The sequence below is a fragment of the Anguilla anguilla genome, chromosome 2 (genome assembly GCF_013347855.1).
Source record: "Anguilla anguilla isolate fAngAng1 chromosome 2, fAngAng1.pri, whole genome shotgun sequence".
In the NCBI taxonomy this organism is placed as follows: Eukaryota; Metazoa; Chordata; class Actinopteri; order Anguilliformes; family Anguillidae; genus Anguilla; species Anguilla anguilla.
The window spans coordinates 58,524,889-58,550,985 of record NC_049202.1 but is presented as its reverse complement, the minus strand read 5'-3'; the positions used below and the strand labels follow the sequence as shown (position 1 = coordinate 58,550,985).

The 26,097-nt window shown below is 42.2% G+C and overlaps 3 protein-coding genes across 4 annotated transcripts; all 3 read left to right on the top strand.

Moving 5' to 3' along the window:
* Positions 1-1,930: 1,930 nt before the first annotated feature.
* p2ry11 (purinergic receptor P2Y11) lies at positions 1,931-5,781 on the top strand. 2 transcript variants are annotated; one of them, XM_035402735.1, is made up of 2 exons: positions 1,931-2,190; positions 2,897-5,781. In XM_035402735.1, exon 2 carries the CDS (start codon positions 2,921-2,923, stop codon positions 3,854-3,856), a length of 936 nt encoding a protein of 311 aa, XP_035258626.1. In that variant the 5' UTR covers positions 1,931-2,190; positions 2,897-2,920; the 3' UTR covers positions 3,857-5,781. The 2 variants fall into 2 exon arrangements, with proteins under 2 accessions (XP_035258626.1, XP_035258625.1); XM_035402734.1 differs by having other exon boundaries at positions 1,933-2,202.
* A 3,475-nt stretch (positions 5,782-9,256) lies between these two features.
* On the top strand, positions 9,257-12,756 carry LOC118218267 (tubulin alpha-8 chain-like). Its single transcript, XM_035400823.1, has 5 exons — positions 9,257-9,298; positions 9,644-9,711; positions 10,220-10,433; positions 10,859-11,007; positions 11,742-12,756. The coding sequence occupies exons 2-5, from the start codon at positions 9,709-9,711 to the stop codon at positions 12,717-12,719; spliced, it is 1,344 nt and encodes a 447-aa protein (XP_035256714.1). The 5' UTR covers positions 9,257-9,298; positions 9,644-9,708; the 3' UTR covers positions 12,720-12,756.
* A 1,744-nt stretch (positions 12,757-14,500) lies between these two features.
* LOC118221693 (P2Y purinoceptor 11-like) lies at positions 14,501-15,433 on the top strand. Its single transcript, XM_035406986.1, has one exon. The coding sequence runs from the start codon at positions 14,501-14,503 to the stop codon at positions 15,410-15,412; it is 912 nt and encodes a 303-aa protein (XP_035262877.1). The 3' UTR covers positions 15,413-15,433.
* Positions 15,434-26,097: the final 10,664 nt, after the last annotated feature.

The window sequence follows — 26,097 nt, the reverse complement described above, 5'->3', positions numbered from 1 at the left end:
CACACTGTTGTTATTTTCTCATATGCAAAGCCTGCTGGGACATATGCGTCTGCTCCTATTCTCCACTATCAAGTTCTCCGGTTCTAGCTTAGCAAAACAGCGAAGAGGATTCCCACCTGCAGATAAGCCTATAAAAATGCCTTATAAACCATACAAACACTAAAAGTGCATCTCCACGAAATAACAGACAACGGAGCAGGACAGCAGGGTACACAAGTTGCGACCTAGGGAGCTCTAATTCTACGAGCTTGCTGATTCTTTTGTCAGTCAAGGCTCGTTGGATGGCCGTCAAATCCGTGAGTACATACACTGGCCATATTTCACCTGCGCTTCTGATGCGTTTACACTTACACCACAGCACGCTTTGTCACAGCCACTGTTTGATATATATAGCAAACCGAAACTGCTAAACAGTACACGCTTATCAGACTGTACAAATTCACACAAAGATAGCCATAATCCACAACCGTTTCTTACAGGGTCACTTCACATTTCTCACTCTCATAATAAAACGCTTTGCAAAAAGAAATGATATCTCATAAAAAACACGTTTTCAACATACAAAAATGCCAAGTTACTCAAAAGTACTGATATCAAAATGACGCCAAGTTACGGTACTACAAACAATATAGGCTATCTTGCCTCACCAAAATTAAATAAGATGTATTCCAAAGCAATGCTACCCAATATTTCCTCAGTTCTTTCAAGTCACTTTTGAGTAACTTGGCATTTTTGTACGTTGAAAACGTGTTTTTTATGAGATTTTACATACGTACGTAGAGAACTTCTTTATCCCCATGAGGACATTTCCCTCGCAGCATGTTAGATTCACATTTAAGAACACAGACTTATACCAAGAAACATACTATCATTCACGCAACAGAAAGGCTGGGCGGCAAAATACATACATACCAATACAAATTGGACATATACACGCCTATTCAATCAATCTTGACTGTGAGAGAGCCATCCACACATATGTTTGCCCTGTCCATGTAGTGCATGCTTATACACACAGGGCCAAGTGACTTAAAAGAACTGAGGAAATATTGGGTAGCATTGCTTTGGAATACATCTTATTTAATTTTGGTGAGGCAAGATAGCCTATATTGTTTGTAGTAATGTAACTTGGCATCATTTTGATATCAATACTTTTAATGGCAGGCCTGGACTGGTCTTGTATGTGTGAGTAACTTGGCATTTTTGTACGTTGAAAACGTGTTTTTTATGAGATTAAGTATGCATTCACAAAGCAGGGGGGTATTTCACAAAACTGGATTACTGAATTAGCTGTCAGTGGCACTTGAAAGCTGCCACTGCCACTACTTGCCTTTGTGTGTAATGCGTCAATTATGTCTAGTCTTAGAACCCGTTTTGTGGTCTCATTGCTACTCTGTGGCACAGATTCAAATACCCTTTTTTCTCGTGTGGGGAGGCATCAAACACACAAACTAATACCATTCAAAGTCAGTGACAAATAACACCATAAAACAGAAACAGGTATTAACAACATATAACAAATAACCAGATATACATATAAACTGATGTAACATACACCTGTGTGCGTAGAACTATGGTGTAGACCTGTGCTATACCACAGATTCTATTGACAAACCCGATAGAAAGCTTCCGCTCGGTAACAGGAGTTTCAGGTTCTACCATTAGGCTACAGTGCTTTATTTCTCTACCATGTGCACAACTCGAGCAGTAGCGGATCGTGTCTTATCACAACGGAGGAATGTGACCGATAGAAACCTTGTTAAAAAGATGGAAACTCAGCGGAGGCCATCTAAGAACATCAAATGAGACGATAATAACTCATTAACAAACCAAGGTTATTGCTATTTTATTTTATTTTTTTGTTTTTTACTTGACAGAGCGGGAGACTTTTGAGAGAGATGAAGAGATCAGAGACAAGTGCAGATTGAGAGACCACCCCGAGCAACCTCACGGAGAGGCAGATACACAGCTGGCCATTGATCTTGTGAGTGTCAGACACTGCCATTTCCTCCTTGCACAGCATAGAAATAACCGTGTAAAAAGCTGAACTGAAAGTGTTGCAACGCCAGTGCAAAACTGGCACCCGCTGAAGTTAAAGCCTCCAATCATAATAGGACCTCACACCCACAAGGACCGAGCGAGCAGGCAGCACCAGCACTTCCTGCCCTGCACATTCTTTCAGCTATTCGTGTAAGCTTTCATGTAAGTGCTTTCTCTCTCTTTATTATAAATCGAATGCATATGTATGTATATTTTTGCTCATTCATTCTCTCTCTCTCTCTCTCTCTCTTTCAATTCAGTTTGCTTTTATGGCATGATGCTTTAAAACACATATTGCCAAAGGGTATTGTTTGTGTAATCTTTTACAGAAAACAATGATATAATAATCATGAAACATAATAACAAGACAACAATTAAACATTTTTTTTTTTAATTATGGATTATTTGTAAAATAAATAAAATACTGTACGTATAAATTGACTAATAGCAATGGATATGGATCACTGCTATCTCACTGATTGTGACAAGATGTAATCTCCAGCCAAATTTGCAGAATAATTCTGTCCATTGGTTTTATTTCAGGCAGGTCTCTCTCACTTTCATACAAAAAGAGCCAATGCAAAAGTACCTTGGTAAAGACATTTTCTTTCTCCCTCTCACTCTCTGTGTCTATTTCTCTCCCTCCCTCCCCCTCTCTCTCTCTCCCACTCTCTTTCCCCATCCCTCTCTCCCTCCCTCTCACCCTCTCCTTCTCTCCCTCTCTCTCCCTCGCTCTCTTCCTTCCTCTCTCTCCCACTCTCTCCCCATCCCTCTCTCCCTCTCCTTCTCTCCTTCCCTCCCTCTCTCCTCCTCCCTCCCTCCCTCCCTCTCTCTTCCTCTCTCTATCTGAATTTAGTTTTCAGTAGCCCACCGCGCGGCGATGCCAGGCCCTAACAATTCGTTTGGTGAGTTCCAGCAGCGGTTCCTGCCGCCGCTGTTCGGGTTGCAGTTCTGCCTGGCGCTGGCGGGGAACGGGGCCGCCCTGTGGCTGATGGTGACGCGGGAGCGCCGTCGGAACTGGCACACGGGCCTAGTGTTCTCCTGCAACCTGGCGGCCAGCGACCTGCTGTACGCGCTCACGCTGCCGCTGCTGGTGCTGTACTACGCCGGCGGCAAGCAGTGGCACTTCGGTGAGGCGGCCTGCAAGGCCGAGCGCTTCCTCTTCACCTGCAACCTGTACAGCAGCCTCCTCTTCGTCACCTGCATCAGCGTCAACCGCTACGTGGGCATCGTGCACCCCTTCTTCACGCGGAGCCACGTGCGCCCCAAGCATGCCACGGCTGTCAGCCTCCTGGTCTGGGCGGCGGTGGCGGCCGCCTCGTCCCCGGTGCTGCGGTTCGCCGGCGAGGTGAAGAATGCCACCGTGGAGTGCACGTCGACCCACTCGCACACAGATGACCGCCCGCACTTCGCCTACAGCGTGTGCCTGGCGGTCTTCGGCTGCCTGCTGCCCTTCCTGGCCACCGCGGCCTCGTACGCCGCCATCTTCAGGGTGGTGTGGAGGAACGCCAACATCACGCAGGCGGAGAAGAGGAAGGTGGGGCTGATGGTGGGGGCAGTGCTTGCCCTGTACGCCGTCTCCTTCGTGCCCTATCACGTCCTGCGAAACTACCACTTGTACCTGAAGCTCCACAACAAGAATATACTGGCGGTGTACAAGGCCTACCAGGTGAGCAAGGGGCTGGTGACGCTCAACATTTGCCTCCACCCCTTGCTCTACATGGCCCTGTTCAGCAGCATCCGGACTGTCTGCTGTGGAGGGGCGGAGGAGAGGGGTGCCCAATCCCCTGGGGGACAGCGGTTGTGCCCAACCTGACATCCATAGGGGACTCTCCAGGCCATTGGATTCCAAGGCAAAGGTGTGCAAACAGGAACTACAATCATTTCTGGATTTTCACAGTGAATTCTGCACTTGATTATTGAACCACCAGGACAGTTGTTTCTCACATGCCATTCAGGTGAAGCCACACATCCTCCAACAATCACATCGCCTTCATTCGTTTTCGACGGCTGGCAATTCTTCACGTCCGCATCTGCATGTCGTGATAGCCGGCGTCGCGAGGGCAAGCCAGTGATGAGGCCAGAAGCAATAGGTGTGACAACCAATCAGATTAAAGATCATATGTGGGAATTGTCCCCCGTTTTAAATTTTGTTGCGCCCACAGCGACCGATTGTGGGAGATCTCCTACCCTGGTCCTGGAGAGCTACAGGGTCTGCTCGTTTTTGTTTTCACCTTAAAATCAGCACCCACTTGAGACCCAAGGCATCAGGTGAGTTGAGTTAATTGTGTAATCAACTGCTCTAATTGATTCATGAAGTGCAGAGTCACCATGAAAACCAGCAGTAGCTCTCCAGGACCAGGGTTGGAGACCACTGATCTATATAATGATCACTGACAGTGTTGGCCACTCTCTCCACCCCGAGAACAAAGCCCAGATCAGCTGGCCTGAACTGGATCTGAATCCAGGGCTCTGTGAACCGCTAAACCTGGCACTGGCCTTGGATCAGCGGCATGGCGGACTCTGTGCTTACTGGCGCTTGCCTTTATGGCAGGGGTGTATGACAACGGCCGATCTGTGTCAGGATTTTGTGCCAACTTCTACTCTTTAAATTAAAAAAAAAATATTAGCCCAATCATATTGACAATAGTATGAACACCAGCTAACAGGCATGTATCCGTGTAATGTGTATCCTAATGATTTTATGTAGGCTATAGAGCTGTCAGATAACTGAAACTAAGGTGATTGGTTGAAACAAAAGCCAGTGTGCAGATGTGCACCCCTGGTATAAGGCTTCACAAACAGCAAAATAAATATTAATAAATATAAATAAATAAACAATGCCAGACATGCTTTAGCTCAGCTATTGTAAAGAGGAGCAGATTTGGGAATTGCAGAAAATTATCAAAAACGTATACATTTTTGAAAATCATCCAAAATAAATGTGTAAAGAGCAGACTCGGATGAGTCAGTCAAAATGTTTTTCTCTCCAAGGCAAGAACACTTTGGTTACAAGTTACAACACGACTGATTTCACATGAGAGCACCGCCAAAATTGGTGGTTAACGCCCAATTTCATGACGACAAGATAATCTGGTGCTGCTTTTGCATGTGAGAAGGCTTAGAGTTTGGAATTTAGAATGTGGAATTTGGAATTTGGCCTTAATGAAGGGAGCCAGCACTCTCCAGGAACCTCCCTGTCTCATCACAAGCCAGGCTCAGTGATAATCAATAATGGCCTGAAAATGCCAAAACTCTGCCTAAGTTGGAGATATGCTTTGCTGAGAGACCGACCGAGAGTTCATACCTCGGATGAATCACAATCTTGCGTGGTCGGGAGTTCAACTGGAGAAGCAGGCCTCTCTTAGATCTTGCCCTTTCCTATGGTGACCACAGGATTTAAATAAAGAGGACAGGGTGGGTGGGCGTTATAAGCAATAATACTAGACTACTTGTTTGTGTCTATTTGGCCTAACTTTGGCAATTTAGTCACTTAGAAATCCCACCAGGATCAGTCCTGAAAAAGAAGAATTATCAGGGAACAAAGAATGTCTGGTTAGCCTATCTTCTCCGTCTGTCTGTTTGTCTCTCTTTCTCTTTCTCTCTCACTCCCCCCCCCCCCCCCAAGTGGTCATAGGTTTCTTTCTTTCTGCAAAGGTTTGCATTCTATTTCTTTATTCAACTTTTTTTTGTTGCCGAATGGCTGTATGTATTGTACAATAAAGGTTTGTTAAAACTCAACTAGTCTCTCACTAGTTCCCTTTCACTCTCCCTTTTAGGTTACTCTCTTTCTCCCCACGCCCCCCCCCCCCCCAAATTAAATTAAAAATACATGTTAAGAGCACAAAATCCGCTATCTGTTGATATGGTCATTACATTTTTGTGTCCTCTATCCCATAAGAGCAAACAAGGCGTTCTAGTGGTCTGCAGGAGAAATATGTGTCATTTTGAATTCTCTAGGAGGTAAAATTGCAAATTTGTGATCGGAATCTTCTTAACTGAACATTCTAATGCTGATGTAACAATCACTACTGGTTCATAATTCCAAAACAAAGCCTGCTCTTCTAAAGGTTAATACATTAGGCTCGCCACATCAGGCCGGAACATGCTGTGCAAAACACTGCATTTCTGCAGCACATGACAGTGTGGTGCTGGTGTGGCACTGTAACCGTGAGCTAAATTTACACCTTGCGCGACAGATCAGCAGAACTGAGAGGCCCCGTCTGAAGAGAGCTGCAGACACTGTGGCAGTTTTTCTTAAAGCTGTACACAAGACTGAGTTGGACATCTATTCGCACAGCAAAGACGCATGCAATTTTGATTTCGCGTATATGCCAATGATTTCTGTTGGCAAGTCTCACAGGAAACATATTATTTATTTATTTATTCATTTATTTACATGTCTGTAACACAAAATGCTTTACAGAAAGAGAAGACAAAAAAGAACAACTCAAGATAAAACAGAGATACGCCATACATAGATTCTTATAAAACTCCTCCCCACTTCCTTCCATCCCAGGAATACGATAAAACAATACAATGAAACAATAAAAACAGTAAAACAATACAAAAAACAATAAAAAAAACAGTTAAATAATAAAATTGCAATAAAACAATACAGACAGAAAATAAAGGAAATAAAACAAAGCTCAATAAAAGTCCTTTTTAAAAAAGTATGTTTTAAGTCATGATTTAAAGCCTGGAACTGATATCCTGTGGGAGTGAGTTCCACACTTTAGGGGCATAAAAACTAAAAGCAGCCTGGCCTCTAGTTTTGAAGCAAACTTCTGGGACATACAGTAGGCCAGCAGAAGATAATCGTAGTGCTCGCTCTGGTTGGTACGATACGAGCATATCTTGGATATATTCAGGTGCCATCCCATGTTTTGCCTTAAAAACCAACAGTAAAATTTTTAAATCGATTCTAAAAGAAGCGGGAAGCCAGTGCAGGGATTTGAGTACCGGGGTAATGTGATCATGTTTTTTAGTCCTTGTCAGAACCCTCGCTGCTGCATTTTGAATGACATGCAGTTCTGCAATAACATAGCTGGGGAGGTCAGAAAACAAGGAGTTGCAGTAGTCCAGTCTAGTTGAGATAAAGGCATGCATTAATTTCTCAGCAATTGGTAGTGATAAAAATGATCTTATCTTCGCTATGTTTCTAAGATGATAAAATGAGAGCTTGGTAATGGATTTCATGTGTGATTTCAAGCTTAGCTCAGCGTCTAGGATTACCCCAAGATTCCTAACTTCAGACTTAAAGTTGAACATTTCAGAAATATGATCCATGCAAAACGATTCTCTTAGCCTCTTTGAACCTACATGAAGAGCCTCAGTTTTGTTCTGATTAAGCTAAAACATATGTAAACTAAATGTCACTACACTCACAACCATTAGTATCATATTCAAAGGCCCTGTGCAATCGAAATCATAATTTTAAAATAATCGTATGCTATGTGTCTCACACAGAGACCCATAGCAAGCAAATACTTTGATATCAATCTAATTTATTCATTGTAGAGATTAAAAGTTTTCTGTTGAGATTCATTTTTTCTTGGTTTTCAATATAGAAAACTCTACTGCCCCCTATAGGAGTGTTTGTTATTGATCATTTGAAAACCATGCACATACATCCATCCTTTATGTGTTGTACACCCTCTTATACCTGGTCAGGATCACAGGGGGTGATGGAGCCTATCCCAGCATGCATTGGGGGAGAGGAGGCGATACACCCTGGATAGGTCTCTTTGTTTCCTCTTTTAGTACAAAAAGCACAGTTTGAGCATGGCATTTTTATTCTTCATGGCATGCATAGCTGTTTCTGAGATAAAGTGTATCAAGGGTCAATAACCCCCTGGACATAAAAGCCCATAATTAAGGAAAATGAACAGCTTCTGGGATTGTGGCTGGGTTTGGCATGAACGCCAGCATACACATGGGGGCCCCAGGACCAGGATTAGGAACCACTAGTCTACACAACAGTATGTCAGGGGCCTCAAGATCCAGTCCTGCAGAGCCGCAGCCTCTGCCGGGTTTTTTAAAATTTCCTTTCAATCAGTAGCCAATTTTGTCCTTGGAAACAAAGTGTGCAGACTCTGTAGCCCACAGGTGTAAAACTCCAGCCATGGAGGGCTGCAGTGTCTGCTGGTTCTTGGGGTCATCCCAGCACAAGTCTTTCATTTAAGTCATTGATTGGCTAAGGAATCCACACACCTTGTTCTCACGGCCCTAATCAGCAGCTTATTGAGAAGAAAACACAAAAACCTGCAGACACTGTGGCTCCCTTGGAATTCAGTTTCACACCCTGCTGTAGCCAATCAATGACTGAAAGCAGGTGTGGATAATTCCAGTCCTGGATGCCTGGTATGTTTGCAGGTCTTTGTTTCCACCAGGTACCCTGGCTAAATGAGCTAACTGGCTCTATAATACACCAACATCAGTTCACTTGTAGATTAGATTAAAACATTGTCAGATAGGGACACAAGAATAGTCTTCAACCTCATTCATGCGCTTGTGAAAATGTCAGATGGTGCAAATATTAGGGCTAATTAAGTAATTAAGGGCACCAATTTGCATGAAAACCAGAGACAGATACGGCCACCCTTGCCCACCTCTGCCTTAAATCAAGCACTTAAAACATCAGATCAAAACCAGCTGACACCAGAATTTGAGCCCTGCAGGATTTGAATTTGAGATGCTGCTCATGACTGTGTTCCAATATTTAATATGTCCACCAGGGGGCATACATGCCTTTCGTTTTGCCATCACACATAGCTTCCTGTAACATACGTAAATGTGATTGCCTTATGTGACTCTGGTCATCAAAAACCAGTGTAATTTGTCCATCACACAGGACAATGATGATTTAAATAAATTTTGAACTGAGCCACAAAGTATGTGTGGCTAACACAGTAAAATAATAAACAATAACATTATTCAATTTTATAATCATTTCATAATGGTGACATAATTCACCACAAAAAATCTTATTTTGATATGATCTACAATTAAACCATCATAATTGCATTTAGGTAATTAGCTAATTTGGCCAGTGTGATCATTGATCATGCTGGCCACATTAGGAATGGAATTGCTCGATTCAAAGACAGAGCAAATGGTAACAAGCCAAACCTGCATTGTGTTTAAATCTGTTTAAGCACAAAATTACTAAGCCCTTAAGAATTTAACAAATCATTTAAGCAATAAAGAGAGTGGCTGGAGCAAAAATGAGCACAGACAAGAAGGCCACTGAGTTCAGGTGTGTTTTTCCCTTTAGAAACGTACACTCATACAAACAAATACAAGTACAATCATTACTGTAAACATAGATCTAAATTTAAAGCAGATACTGATTTATTTGCATTATTAGCACCTGGATTTGGGAGTTTCTTAATTAGGTTAAAATATTTTAATGATAGTTTGAAGACTGCATACATGATATACAGAGTATGCATTTTTAGCATGAAATGTGTTGCTTTTCATAATCCTGTCTATCTGACCCAGCAGGTCCAGATAACACTGTTGGCCCTACATGGAACACCTGTAGTCAATTAGCCATCACATTAAAGCAGGTCTGTGGCATTCAGTTACGTGTTTGTTTCAGGTGCAGGCTTGGTTCAGAATTCTTGTTTGTTTCGAGGTCTCGTCCGAGGAACCACCGAAGCAATAATGGTAAAACCAGCCTTCAAGTTTGGTTAGATTTCATGCGATTGTTTGCAAAGGACAAATGCAAGTTTTAATTCTCTTTATCCTTCTTTTTGCTGGAGGCTCTGCATGTTGCATAAGGTTGCCCTGCTGGGATGTTCAGATTGGTAAAAGCTTGATTAGGCCTGTTCTTGATGTGACAATCTGCAGTGGAGTTCTTGAGTTTTGTAATGCAGTCTTTCATCTCCATTTCCCCTCCTTTTAATCTGCGGCTTTGTATTTTTTAACCTTACCCTTAGTTTGGTATGTAATGAGTGTCAATGGCTGATTTTTAAGTTGGTCATTAACTGTAGTGATTGACATGTGGTTTGAAATGGAAACTCCACTGACAATATCCACCCCTCCCAAAATGTGATGGGCTGAATGGCATTTGTGACCACTCAAAACTGTGAGATGGACACCCCTTGCTCTGATCTGGTCCAAACCCCGCTCTTCAAGCTAGCTCTGACCCAGTTTAACCTCGCTCTCTGTGCAGAGGGAGTGCATCTCTGTGCATATAGGCCAAGCTGGAGTCCAGATGGGCAACTCCTGCTGGGAACTTTACTGTCTGGAACACGGCTTCCTTCCCGACGGGACCACCAGCGGCTCCGGTCCAGCTGACTCGTCCTTCGGGACGTTCTTCAGCGAAACTCAGGCAGGGAAGTACGTTCCCAGGGCCATCTTCATCGATCTGGAGCCGACTGTGGTGGGTGAGTAACGGCCTGCTCTGTGGAACACCTGGGGGACCTGTGCGATGGACACGGGAGTGGCAAACGTGTCCTAACAGCGTTTTCTAAGGCCTCTTCTGCTGCTGGACTTGAGTCTAATACTGATTCTGGTTCTAGTAGGTGCTGACTATCCAGTTTTAGGTGGTACACTGGATCTACCAGTAACGTCATCATGATTTAATTGGTGTGTAAATCGGTAATTTCAGGTGTAGTATTTAACTCTGGCTAGGACAGTTCACCAGGGCTTTAAGCCTAATTGCCTTTCCTAAATGTTAATGATATGGAATGGTATGGGTGAAATGTCTGGCTTTTCCTAGGTCTGCTGTTCAGTGATCAGCTAAGTCAAAAAAGGCTAGTTTTAAAAATGTCTGGTTCTGTTTCGCAACCTTAAACTTGATATTCCCCAGATGAAATCCGGACTGGATGCTACCGGCAGCTGTACCATCCAGAGCAGCTGATCACCGGGAAGGAGGACGCTGCCAATAACTACGCTCGCGGACACTACACCATTGGCAAGGAGATCGTCGACTCGGTGCTGGATCGCATGCGCAAGATGGTCAGTCTGAATTCATGTTGTAATGGTGCTCTGAGAACCAGAAACCACCTGGGAGGGATTACTGGCGTGTGGGTTTTTTTTTTGTTTTTTTTTTTTTTTTTTGTAATTCTAAGTCGGTGTTCTGGAAATCTGTTGCTTTGTTACCGGCAGTGATTTACATCTGCATTTGAATGTTACTTTGTTATTTGAATGCTACATCTGAATGTTAAGGGAATTCGAATTGCATATCTGATCTTGCACCTTAAAAGGTTGATAGTGGCCCTGTACTGAAACTAAATTTCTTTAACTTGTCCTCTTCAGTTTGTCCTAAATGCATTGTGCACTGGTTGCTTCCTGGAGTACTGCCCCGATCAAGTGTTTTTAACTGCCTGTCAGCAGCCATTGTGGGCATCTAACAAGCGCCCAGATGCCTGTGTTCCCAGCTAACCAATATGTTCTCGCAATGTAACTTGAATGTTCTATCACGGTTATAATGGTTCGCCCACATGGCAGCGATAAGTGTTTCTGTTAACTGGGTTGTTCTGGGTGATGAAATGCTGTTGGGCATTTCACAAGCACTGGCTGTTCAATGTGCCTCAATGCAGTGCCCTAATCATAAAATGAGCTCCTGTGATTGCTCCTGGATATGCATGCAGAGATCTGTGCTAATCTGGTTACTTCTATGCAAATGGGACTGTCACGACTAATGTGCAAAACTCATGTCCTAACCTTGATCTCTTATGCTTTCTTTCCAGTCTGACCAGTGCACAGGACTCCAGGGCTTCCTCATCTTCCACAGTTTTGGAGGGGGAACTGGCTCTGGGTTCGCCTCTCTACTCATGGAACGTCTGTCTGTGGACTACGGGAAGAAGTCCAAGCTGGAATTTTCTGTGTACCCAGCTCCCCAGGTGTCCACGGCTGTGGTGGAGCCCTACAACTCCATCCTGACCACCCACACCACCCTGGAGCACTCGGACTGCTCCTTCATGGTTGACAACGAGGCCATTTTCGACATCTGTAAGCGCAACCTTGACGTGGAGCGCCCGTCCTACACCAACCTCAACCGCCTCGTTGCCCAGATCATTTCCTCCATCACCGCCTCCTTGCGCTTTGACGGGGCCCTGAACGTTGACCTCACGGAGTTCCAGACCAACCTGGTGCCCTACCCTCGCATCCACTTCCCCCTGGTCACCTACTCGCCCATCATCTCTGTGGAGAAGGCCTACCATGAGCAGCTCTCCGTGAGCGAGATCACAAACGCCTGCTTTGAACCCTCCAACCAGATGGTGAAGTGCGACCCGCGTCGAGGAAAGTACATGGCCTGCTGCCTGCTGTATCGTGGCGACGTGGTACCCAAAGACGTAAACGCTGCCATCGCCAGCATCAAGACCCGTCGCTCCATCCAGTTTGTGGACTGGTGCCCCACAGGCTTCAAGGTGGGCATCAACTACCAGCCACCCACAGTTGTTCCTGGGGGAGACCTGGCCAAGGTGCAGAGGGCCGTGTGCATGCTGAGCAACACCACTGCCATTGCCGAGGCCTGGAGCCGCCTGGACCACAAGTTTGACCTGATGTACGCCAAGCGGGCCTTTGTGCACTGGTACGTTGGCGAGGGCATGGAGGAGGGAGAGTTCACCGAGGCCAGAGAGGACATGGCAGCGCTGGAAAAGGACTATGAGGAAGTTGGGATGGAGTCTACAGATGGCTGTGAAGATGAGGATGATGAGTACTAAATGCCATGTTTGAATAAATCTAAGCATTAAAGTTGCAGTGCCTCTGGCTTCATTCATCTGGTCAAAATTACAAGTACAGTTCTGCATTTGGGGAGGAAGTGTTTGTTTCGCTCTTGCCAAAAGGTTTAAATTCTGTTTGGTTTTTTTAAATCCATAAAGGCAGGAAAGCTGGCATCTAGGTGAATGTAGAGGGACTTCCATCATATTGCAAAGTTAATGTTTTAGTGCGAATTGATATCAATGACGTTTTACTGCTTTTAAATCTACTGTACATCCAGGCACTACTTCTGTTAATATTCTACACTGCTTTCTGCAGCTGTTACAGGATTGAGTTATTTTGAAAAGGGGAAATCATGTTAACCCTTAAAGTAGGTTAATGCAGAGTTTGTGTCTTAAAATGCCATTGCTTTCGATTGCATCAGCACTGGAATATTCAGTTAAGAACATTTGAATATAATTTGACCTTGCACCTTAAAGGGTTAAGCTCTTCTTTAATGAAACGAGCGCCCAGATTTCAACTTCGAGAATTTTATTTTTTTTAATGCCAAACTCAAACCCAGCTTTAGACAATCAATAAAAGGTGCTTCAGGAAACTAAATTCCTCTGGAGAAGGGTGTGGGCAAAGTGGAGCACCGATGCCCAACAGGAGCGTTTTTAAGTGTTGCTTAAGATCAGAGTTAACGCCTTGCAGGGGGGTTGGACAGTGTCCTCCCCTGGGCGAATTATCTGAATTTCATGTATTACACTTCAGTTCTCTAGGAGTAGCTACAGAAGATGATCATGTCATTTTGTGGGAGAAGTGACCAAACGCCCCTGTGTCAGTTTAACAGTGTGTTGTACGTTATAGCATGGTAATGGGTACAAGGGAAGACTGGGAATTCCACCTGAGAAATCAGGTTTAATCCTGACGATGCATGCACACAAGGAGACTCCTCCACCTCCCCCAAATGCATACAAACTTTCTATCCCTCCCCCCTGCCTCTTACCCGTGGTCACATGGAAAGATCTCACATTGGGCTCCATCGCCCAAGGCTACCCCGTCCCTGCATATTTGCAGCACAATCGCTGAGGGCCTCTGTCAGCCAGGGCCCTTAGATTTGTGATAACGGAACACTGCCCTGCACCCCCACCCCACACACACATACACACACACCAGTATGCTCCCCTGCCTGTACTCACTGGCTCTGAGGCAGCTGTGAATGTATTTAATCCTTTGACCCATACCTATTGCAGTCCCTCTCTGCTATCTATTTTTAACTGTTTCCTTTCTTGAATCTCCCCTCCTCCTATGCTTTCATCTTTTCATTTCTTCCCTACAATTATTTTGTTAGATCACATTTCTTCCTTCCTCCCCAGTTCCACATCTTTGCCCCTCTCCTCTTTCCTTCTGCTTCTAATCCCATTTCACACTCACTCTTTCTCTGTCCATCTCTCACTCACTCTGTTTAGCCTCTGCCTATTGAATAAGTTCTTAGCTTTCTGTGCTCAATACCTCCCCTGTTCGTGGGCAGTGTACACAGGGAAACCAATGGCATGTCAGCTATAGTTGATGAATGTTTCTGTTGTTTGCATCAGCAAACACACCTGTGTTTATATGTTGTCTTTGGCCCCATTCACCTTGCTGCTGGATGCAAATACTGTATTTGCTTAATTTGTTGTCGTAGTAACTAGCCTATTTAAACCATGGTCACCGTTGATTTCAAAAACAGGGAAACGAGACCACTGTAGGCTACGCAGAAAATGGACATAGGCAAAATATTTTATTCCAATGTTCTCTAGCAATGGCAAACGGGACCGAAATAGATTTTGGCGTCGTTGCAATTGAATTTCTAGCTCCAGTTTACAGTGTTGAATGCTGCTTGGCTTTCGCTGGGTCCTCCGCTGGTCTGTGGTTGATGTTGACGCGAGGGCGGCAGGACCGACACGCTGGGCTCGTGTTCTCCGTGAATCTCGCCGTGAGCGACCTACTCTACACTCTGACTCTTCCTCTACTGACTTACTCCTATTTCAACGGCAAGCACTGGGTCTTCGGACTGGTACTTTGCAAAATAGAACGGTTCCTCTTCACATGTAACCTGTACGGAAGCATGTTTTTCATCGCCTGTATCAGCGTCACCCGCTACCTGGCTGTAGCGCATCCTTTCTTTACACACAGCTACTCTAACCTCAAGCACGCCTACGTCGTAAGTTTAGCGGTATGGATTGTAAATTGCTCCATTTCTATCCCAGTTTTAAAATTTGCTTCAACCTCACAAAGCAACATCACGAACCAAACCGAATGCGTTACTGCCTCTGGAAAGGAGAACCAAGTGAAGTATTTTCCTTACAGTCTGTTTTTGGCAGCGTTTGGGTGCGCGCTCCCGTTCCTGGCAACACTTTTTTCCTACGTCGGCATTCTTCGGTCATCTGCGAAGAACTCATCCATTACGGATTTGGAGAAGAAGAAGCTCGTTCAGCTGGCCGCGACGGTGGTGGCACTGTACACGGTTTCATTCGTTCCGTATCACGTGCTCTTGAACGTGAACTGGTACCTGAAGCTGGATCCGGAAACCGCCTTTAACAGGACCGTGTACTGGTTTTACCAAGTTTCTAAAGCCCTGATCTCTCTCAACCCGTGTGTCCACCCCCTGCTGTACGCGGCGCTGCTTGACAGCATCCGCAGATTGTGTGGGCTGACAGTCAGCGCTGACTGACAGGGGCGTGCGAATCCTATAATTCCCGTGCATTTTAATCGCTTTGCTGTCATTTTTCGTGTTCTTTCCTGTTTTCGTTAGATGTTTCGGGCTGTCATAGAAGTAACTTCCGAGATCATTTTGATTATATTTTGATTGCGTATAAGTGTGGCTAATCTTAGTAGCCTATTATACGAGTTATGTTGAAAATAAGAAATTTGTAGTGATAACGATGTGGCTGTGAGAAATAACATTTCGGAATTTTGTATTGATATTTGTTTCGAATAACATTAAGGCCGAAAACCTTTATTTTTTAAATATATCGTTGGTTGCAAAACAACTTGCTTCTGTATAAAAGCGAGCCAGGATGATGTTTTAACACTTCTCCTTTTTCGTAAAGTTTGAACGTGCTCCATGCATGGCAGGACAACGTGCCAGTGTATGCCTAAAGAGGAAAGTAGCTTTGGTTGGCTGTTTGTGTAAGTTTGCATCGTGAGTGTATCTGCTGTCTTTGTATTTACATATATAGTACAATCAGTTTTTTTCCTTTTTTTTTTTTTTTTTTCAAAAAGCAGCATCATTATCATAATTCAACCATTGAAAGAGACTGGCATGTATGTATCTGTACATTTCCGAAACAGCAAAGCAAAACTGCAGTATATCTAGCCATTGAAATGGATGTTTTGACATCTCGTGTGGTTGGTTAAGTGCGCACTTGCGCTGGTTGCATTGAAACCCCTTTTTCAGCAGTTCCAGGGCTATCCATTGTAAATGGTAAATTGACTGCATTTATATAGCACTTTTATCCAAAGCGCTTTACAATTGATGCCTCTCATTCGCCAGAGCAGTTAGGGGTTAGGTGTCTTGCTCAAGGACACTTTGACACGCCCAGGGCGGGGTTTTGTACCGGCAACCCTCCGACTGCCAGACAATCGGTCTTACCTCCTGAGCTATGTCGCACCATTGTCTCGGTGAAATTGCTATGTTTTTATTTTTCTCACTTGTTCATTTGAACTTTAAATATTAGCTTATCTTAATATGCTTGAAGCTGCTATGTAATACAACGATTAGAGAACTAACAACAAAACTGTTCCTGTCTGAGAACACCATCTCAGTTTGGGTGCGCAGATTCTTTGTGTGCATCATGGGAAGGATCCACACCTTCCTCACCACCTACTCAACCCAGCTTTTAGTCCAGGCACTGATCACCTCCCGTCTGGACTACTGCATCTCCGTCCTCGCTGGCCTCCCTCCCTCCACCATCAGGCCTCTGCAGCTCATCCAAAATGCTGCTGCTCCTCTGATCCACAGCCTCCCCAGACTCAGTCATCAGGTCCCTTCAGCTCCTCCAGAATGCTGCTGCTCCTCTGATCCACAGCCTCCCCAGACTCAGCCATGGCACTCCCCTTCTGTCTTTTCACTGGCTGCCTTTAACAGCTCACATCACATTCAAAACCCTGGTGCCGGCCTATCAGGCAGCTACAGGGACAGCCTAGCTATATTTTCAAAAGATCATCAGGCCCTACACACCAGCAGACCCCTCTGTTCTGCTACGTGATCTCCCCCACCCCCCACCCCCTAAAAAAACCCGGCCTGACTGAACATATTGATGACAGCAAGGCATTTGCATGAGTAACACGATAAGGCATTCAATGGTTTGAATGGAAACAAAATGCTGGTTGGCTACATAAATAAAGGTTAATGTAAGCTGAGGCTCTGTTCTTGGGTAAAAATGCATTTGCAAGTTCAAGTCTGAGATAAGGGTCTAACCACAGATATGCACATACACTGCTGTGTTTACAAAGTAAACCACAGCTAATGCAAACGGACATGCACACATGCACGTACACCTACACCACTCGTTTCACTACAAGACAAGTATCATAGTTGATTTATTTATTTTTTTGCTGTAATAGATGTGCAGACCTTAAATATGATTATGACTTCTGTTTTCATAACTGTAGGGTTAAAGAAGACTCATAAGATCAGCTTTGTTCCTTGATGGTGTACCGTTTTAATAAAAATGTTTAAAGGGCAATTTTTAACTTTTTATAATGGTAGGGTCACTACAGAAAAAGTAATCAAATTTCATGCTGAAAAAATAAAATTTAAAGAGTTTTTCTTTGCTGTAAAACTCAGGATCAGGCCAAATTTGACCCTGAGGACAACATGATGGTTAATCAAAGACAAATATTATCAATGTGGTTATAATTCCTGAAGCATTTGAATACGGTGTCAAGCATGAGAAACATGGGTAGTGTTTGTCAGACCTCTGTGTGAATAAAGATATGGTCTCATACACACAATCTGAACACATGATTGGCTTGATTACCTGAAGTGAATTTCACATTAAGACCCATTCTATGTACCGGAATGAGACGCTTAATATTTCATAAACATGTTAATGCCATCGCCAATTGCGCATCGCCATATATGGAGCTCTCGGCCACAGTTGGCATTGGCACGGTCCAAATTCAGTATCCTCACCATTAACCCCGCATTACCCAAACCTGTCTGAGAGACCCCACCAACCTCCTGTGTCCATTAACACCCCACCCTGGTCAGAAGCCTTTTTGGCCCTTCAGCCAAATGGTGACATTCATGGGCAGATCTGAATGTAGACATCAAAATGACTGGTCAGACAGGTTTAGTTTGTTAGAGACTGGATTTTGCAAACTAATCATCCCTGACTAAAAAATCATCTTAAGCTTGATCATTAAATTTCTTGAAACTGTTACCTTGATGTGATTGTAAAGGAGGGTAGAGGAGACTAATAACACCTAATCTGAGTGCCACCCAAGGAATCACCTTAAAAGGTCAACACATTATTCTCTATGTCCCATTTAGCATCACACTCACAGCAGACATTGTGGATCTAATTCTGTATGTATTACTGTTTTAATTGTGTTGAATACTGTGTTATCGCTTTCACTTCTGTGCCATTATCAGGCGTTCTGGTGTAACATCTGGTCGATAATATTAGTCTGTTTTGCAGGTATTTCATTGGTTTGATTATTTTTCATATACTCTCTGACACGCGCGCGCGCGCAAACACACACACACACACACACTCAGTATACACATGAATATATATTAATCTTTCATAACAGAACCTGTGCAATCACTGTTCATTGACATACACATGCTCTTTTTTTAGACATACAAAAATGGCAAGTTATTCATGCATGCAAAGCACTGTCTATAAATATTACAAAATGTTAAAATATTATTTTCATGTAATGTTATGTAATGTAAATATATGTCATTTAGTGTAATGACTCTGTGACGTGAGCTGTGCGGATGATGGAGTACAGCTGGATAGTCAGTGATGTCATCTCGCAGATAAACTCAATTCGTGAGGGTGTTTTTCTTCCACAGCTATTGAACATGTCCAGGATTCAGGTGCGGAGTAGGGGAGGCCGTGGGGAATGCAATAGCCAACTGGGTATTAAATATATGCTCTCACACACTAAAGATATGCTCTCACGCATGAAAGATATATTCTCACACACTAAAGATATGCTCTCACGCATGAAAGATATATTCTCACACACTAAAGATATGCTCTCACGCATGAAAGATATATTCTCACACACTAAAGATATGCTCTCACGCATGAAAGATATATTCTCACACACTAAAGATATGCTCTCACGCATGAAAGATATATTCTCACACACTAAAGATATGGTCTCACGCATTAAAGATATGCTCTCACACACAAAAGATATGCTCTCACACATTAAAGATATGCTTTCACACACTAAAGATACACTCTAACACACTGAAGATATGCTCTCACACATTAAATATATGGTCGCACAAACTAAAGATATGCTCTCATACATTAAAGATATGGTGTTGATATAATATGACATGGGAGGATATATTGTCCTTGATCCAGTATCAAACCAAAGACTCAAGCACTTTGGCTAAAGCAGATAAATTGAAGATAGTTCTGTAGTTATTCAATGTAATACGTTCTCCTTGTTTTAATAAAGGTGACACATAAGCTGACTTCCAGGCTGTAGGAATTTTGTGAAAGTTTAAGCATGAAATAAGTATTTGAAATATGAAGAAAAATTGCATAAGAGGTCAAGAAAGTGATTGTGTTTGTAAGTGAAAAAAACACTTGAAGATAAAAAATAACATCTGTGTTCCCGTAATGAGGCTGACAGTTTCCTCATACTTATGTGTAGGGTATGTGTGAGAAAATGATAAACAGAGAGATAGCTCTTTTTCAAGTATTACCTCCAAGCAACTCTGGTCCCAAACACAATGTTCTTGGATGACTAACCTTGCCCCATATTAAAGGTGTTTTTAATGAACCCCACAGTTAAAAAAAAAAAACTCTGCTCTGCTACATAGTTAAATAATAAAGAACCAATTGGGAGAATCAGTGTTCATGCAGCAAATGAAAAGTCACAGTTCATGTGCTTGTGGAAGAATGGCTGTTAGCCTGTGCCATCGGGCAACAGTTTGATACTTATTTTGTGAAGTTTAAGGTGCAGTCAGATTATCAACATAATCACAGTTCTTTTTGCGAGAGAGTCAATGCCAATAGATTATCAGAGGAAAACTGAGTCAAGTGTTAGTCGTTTTGCTCCACTTGCCCTTGAATGTATTTGCTTAGTAATTATTTATTTAGTTAGTCGGTTAGTGTTAGTCGGCATGGTGGCACAGTGACTGTGCAGGGAGACCAGCAGTGTGCTAGACCCCTGTTTGAGTAAAGATATGTGCTCACATATGAAAGATATTTAAGTCCCCTTCACATTCCCCTTCTATGTCAGGAAACAAGAAACACATTTGATGAATGTACTGTGAGAAATTTAACAAATTGTTTTTATTTACGGGCATGACTCATGCAAATTATTATTCTTTTAAAAATTATTCTTATTCTTTTTTCTTCCAAAAAGCACACCTTTACATTGTGTGTGTGTGTGTGTGTGTGTGTGTGCGTGTGCGTGTGCGTGTGCGTGTATATGTATGCACGTGTCTGTACATGTGTATGGGTATGCATTACGCGTGAGCCTGCAGGGGAATGTCTTAAATTGCGCACAAGAAAATGAAATGGCACAAATCCAATGGCACGCATCACAGAAAGAAGCTCAAAAACAAGAGCACTCAAAATAAATGTGAGCATTTCATGATCTTAGGGGGCAGATATACTTATCAAGACATTGTCATAAACAATACAAAGAGGAGGGTTATAAAACAGGTACGTGCAGGTTTTGCGCAGGCCTTTCCTAAAGGCACTACAAGCTGAGCCTGAATAACAGGTTTGACAAATGCACTGGGGAACATCTGGACAGATTACAGCTGACGTGTGTGTGCCTGTGAGGTTTTTTTTGTCCTGTTGCTGTCCCAAATGACTGCCTGGCTTTGGGAGGGAGGGAGAGAGAGAGAGAGAGAGAGAGAAGCTGCCCTCTCAGCTTCATCCAAAATCATTCACTGACACGGCAACAAATCTAACCTTTAAAAGGCTATTTAAATTTTAGGAAATACTTGTGTCTGACTGCAAAGAGTATCACTGGCCACCACTGGTGGGATGCTAAAGTCAAGCCATTCCATTTGATGTTCTGTATTATGATTAATAACGATGTGGGCGTGTGTTAACCTTTATGCTAATGCTATATCACCAGGATTTCCTTGCTTAAATTTCATCTCATAAAATTTTTATTTTAATTTATATAGCGCTTTTATATAACAGAACCTGTGCAATCACTGTTCATTGAGCTGCAGGATAGAGATGTGAAATTGTTTCTTTTTTCAAAATGTGTTAAGAGGAAAATATAATGATAAGATTTTGCTTTAATGTACTATTTAATGAGAGCCTGATTGACAGCCCACTGAATGGACGCACTGCTGATTGTTTAAAACACAACTTACCTTTTTACATATGTAAGCAACATTTACCACAGAAGACCAATACAGCATCCTGTTATTGTGGATCTTTGTTGTTTGCAGGTTGTACAAAATAACTTTTAAATTTCAACTGAATAAAATAGACCAAATTTGACAATATTTGTTTTCTTCAGTTATTTATATCACACTGCTAACTGCTAAAAAGATTTCAATAAAAAAAAACAAAAAAACTCCTGCATGGTGGTGATATACACTGCCTGGTCAAAAAAAAGTCACACACTCTAATATTTTGTTGGACAGCCTTTAGCTTTGATTACGGCACACATTCGTCATGGCATTGTTTTGACAACCTTATGCAACGTCACAACATTTATTTCTGTCCAGAATTGCGTTAATTTTGGCCGAGATCGTGTATTGACGACGGGAGAGTCAAACCACTCCATAAAGTCTTCTCCAGCACATCTCAAAGACTTTTAGTGGGGTTAAGGTCAGGATTCTGGTGGCCAATTCATGTGTGAAAGGGAAGAAAAAATGCATTGATGGGATAACTTGGTCATTCAGTACATTCAGGTACTCAGCTGACTTTATTTTATTGCCGCATAACGTTGCTGAGCCTAGACCTGACCAATTGAAGCAACCCCAGATCATAACACTGCCTCCAGAAGCTTGTACAGTGGGCACTGTCCAAAAAAATCCAAACAGCGACTTTGTTTTGGCCAGGCGGTGTATATTTAATGCCCTCTGCTAATAGTATTTCTGAACACACGTTGTGATGTAGTGCACTCTTTCTACACCAGAGGGCAGAAGATCTACGTGGCAGCCTAATCCATCTGGAAGCTAACAAAGAAGCTAGCTGGTAAGCATGTACTCTCTTTTTTTAGACATATAAAAATGGCAAGTTATTCATGTATGCAAAGCACTGTCTATAAATATTACAAAATGTCAGCCTGTCATCAAATGTATTGATATCAAAATGTGGCCATGTAACAACAAACAACCTCATCTATATTTTTTGAGTAGTGTTCCATTTTGTCATAGAAGTCAGAAGTTTGGCCGGAACTGTGTGAGTTTTTGTGTTTTGTGTTTCATATTTTAAGAACAATGGATCACTTCAGGAAATCTGTGTAAGGAGTTGGGAAAAACTGCAATGACCATAAATAATAGCATTTGAACACACACTGTAATGCAGTGCACACTTTCTACACCAGAGGGCAGAAGCTCTAACTGGCAAAAAAGCACTTATGTTCTGCTACAAGGTTAGGTGCTCTGGATAAAAGTATCTGCTAAATGCAATGTGATGTTTTTTCATGTAATGTTATGTAATGTAATTATATGTCATTTAGTGTAATGACTCTGTGACGTGAGCTGTGCGGATGATGGAGTACAGCTGGATAGTCAGTGATGTCATCTCGCAGATAAACTCAATTCGTGAGGGTGTTTTTCTTCCACAGCTATTGAACATGTCCAGCATTGGGCAGGGATTCAGGTTCGGAGTAGGGGAGGCCGTGGGGAATGCAATAGCCAACTGGGTATTAAATATATGCTCTCACACACTAAAGATATGCTCTCACGCATGAAAGATATATTCTCACACACTAAAGATATGCTCTCACGCATGAAAGATATATTCTCACACACTAAAGATATGCTCTCACGCATGAAAGATATATTCTCACACACTAAAGATATGCTCTCACGCATGAAAGATATATTCTCACACACTAAAGATATGCTCTCACGCATGAAAGATATATTCTCACACACTAAAGATATGCTCTCACACATTAAAGATATGCTCTCACACACAAAAGATATGCTCTCACACATTAAACATATGCTCTCACACACTAAAGATACACTCTAACACACTGAAGATATGCTCTCACACATTAAATATATGGTCGCACAAACTAAAGATATGCTCTCATACATTAAAGATATGGTGTTGATATAATATGACATGGGAGGATATATTGTCCTTGATCCAGTATCAAACCAAAGACTCAAGCACTTTGGCTAAAGCAGATAAATTGAAGATAGTTCTGTAGTTATTCAATGTAATACATTCTCCTTGTTTTAATAAAGGTGACACATAAGCTGACTTCCAGACTGTAGGAATTTTGTTTGAGAAAGTTTAAGCATGAAATAAGTATTTGAAATATGAAGAACAAATTGCATAAGAGGTCAAGAAAGTGATTGTGTTTGTAAGTGAAAAAAACACACAAGGAAATGAAGATACAAAATAACATCTGTGTTCCCGTAATGAGGCTGACAGTTTCCTCATACTTATGTGTAGGGTATGTGTGAGAAAATGATAAAAAGAGAGATAGCTCTTTTTCAAGTATTACCTCCAAGCAACTCTGGTCCCAAACACAATGTTCTTTGATGACTAACCTTGCCCCATATTAAAGGTGTTTTTAATGAACCCCACAGTTAAAAAAAAAAAACTCTGCTCTGCTACATAGTTAAATAATAAAGAACCAATTGGGAGAATCAGTGTTCATGCAGCAAATGAAAAGTCACAGTTCATGTGCTTGTGGAAGAATGGCTGTTAGCCTGTGCCATCGGGCAACAGTTTGATACTTATTTTGTGAAGTTTAAGGTGCAGTCAGATTATCAACATAATCACAGTTCCTTTTGCGAGAGAGTCAATGCCAATAGATTATCAGAGGAAAACTGAGTCAAGTGTTAGTCGTTTTGCTCCACTTGCCCTTGAATGTATTTGCTTAGTTATTATTTATTTAGTTAGTCGGTTAGTGTTAGTCGGCATGGTGGCACAGTGACTGTGCAGGGAGACCAGCAGTGTGCTAGACCCTTGTTTGAGTAAAGATATGTGCTCACATATGAAAGATATTTAAGTCCCCTTCACATTCCCCTTCTATGTCAGGAAACAAGAAACACATTTGATGAATGTACTGTGAGAAATTTAACAAATTGTTTTTATTTACGGGCATCACTCATGCAAATTATTATTCTTTTAAAAATTTAAAAATTATTCTTATTCTTTTTTCTTCCAAAAAGCACACCTTTACAGTGTGTGTGTGTGTGTGTGTGCGTGTGCGTGTGCGTGTGCGTGTGTGTGTGCGTGTGCGTGTATATGTATGCACGTGTCTGTACATGTGTATGGGTATGCATTACGCGTGAGCCTGCAGGGGAATGTCTTAAATTGCGCACAAGAAAATGAAATGGCACAAATCCAATGGCACGCATCACAGAAAGAAGCTCAAAAACAAGAGCACTCAAAATAAATGTGAGCATTTCATGATCTTAGGGGGCAGATATACTTATCATGACATTGTCATAGACAATACAAAGAGGAGGGTTATAAAACAGGTACGTGCAGGTTTTGCGCAGGCCTTTCCTAAAGGCACTACAAGCTGAGCCTGAATAACAGGTTTGACAAATGCACTGGGGAACATCTGGACAGATTACAGCTGACGTGTGTGTGCCTGTGAGGTTTTTTTTGTCCTGTTGCTGTCCCAAATGACTGCCTGGCTTTGGGAGGGAGGGAGAGAGAGAGAGAGAGAAAGAGAGAGAGAGAGAGAGAAGCTGCCCTCTCAGCTTCATCCAAAATCATTCACTGACACGGCAACAAATCTAACCTTTAAAAGGCTATTTAAATTTTAGGAAATACTTGTGTCTGACTGCAAAGAGTATCACTGGCCATCACTGGTGGGATGCTAAAGTCAAGCCATTCCATTTGATGTTCTGTATTATGATTAATAACGATGTGGGCGTGTGTTAACCTTTATGCTAATGCTATATCACCAGGATTTCCTTGCTTAAATTTCATCTCATAAAATTTTTATTTTAATTTATATAGCGCTTTTTACAAAGACTCATGTCATAACAACGCTTTACTGTGGGAAAAAAAAATTGGCCAAAAAACCAGGCCTGAACCTGCAAAAACCAAGCAGCTGAGGTAAATGCAAGCTGTCCAGGTCCCGAGCCAGGAAAGCATCCTCACACTATCACACTTCACACCACCATCTTAAAGGATGTGGGAACATAGGCTGATGACAATGAATCATTCATTATGTCCAGAACTGGTTTGTCAAGGACAGGCAATAACTCCATCAGTGGCTTTGTGAGCATGGGGTCTAGAAGGCAGGTGGATGATTTGATTAGTTCACTCTGCGGTTTGGAAGTGAACAGTTGGAGGTGTTCTGTCTGTCTAGCAGGCAGCTCAATATTGTCAATACAGCTCTCTCTGTCTGGCATAGAATTCGTCATTGTGTAACAACAAGCTAATTTAGAATATTTATTATTTTTTTAAAATACACTTCAACAATCAACCCCTGACCAAAATTAAATCAAAAATGGCTACATACAATTAAGCCATTTAAATTGTGTCCTTTGTTATATTTTTAATGGATTATATTATAACAAAGTGAAATTAAATATATGAATAAATAATTTAATTTCTGGCTCTAGTGGTGTTAATAAATTGAATTTGATATAGACACATTTTTTACAGGGAACCTTCTGGGGTTTTCCATATTATGTTGGTTTCAGGGAACGAATGACAAAGACTGACCTGTGTAAGAAATATGACCAGTAAAATGTAGGACAACCAGCTCACCTTGAGAAAAAAAGCATGTAAATAATACTGTACATTTGGGATAACAAATGGTAGCATGGTCCCCATAGGGTAAAAATCTAATTTTACATAGTTTGTGATATCTGTTACACAAAAAATGCATGAAAAAGAATGACCTGCGTAAGAAATATGACCTGATGTGTTACACGCAGTTCCGGGTATTTGATAGCATAGAGTAAACATCTCTATTAAGTCCACTGCCTCAATTTAAAAAAAATAAATGTAGAGATGAAAGGAAAGA

Coding starts and splice junctions, on each gene's coding strand:
- p2ry11 (XM_035402735.1), top strand. CDS start 2,921: ATGCCAGGCCCTAACAATTCGTTTGGTGAGTTCCAGCAGCGGTTCCTG.
- LOC118218267 (XM_035400823.1), top strand. Junction 10,434..10,858: donor TCTGGAGCCGACTGTGGTGG/GTGAGTAACGGC, acceptor GATATTCCCCAG/ATGAAATCCGGACTGGATGC. Junction 11,008..11,741: donor TGGATCGCATGCGCAAGATG/GTCAGTCTGAAT, acceptor CTTTCTTTCCAG/TCTGACCAGTGCACAGGACT.
- LOC118221693 (XM_035406986.1), top strand. CDS start 14,501: ATGGCAAACGGGACCGAAATAGATTTTGGCGTCGTTGCAATTGAATTT.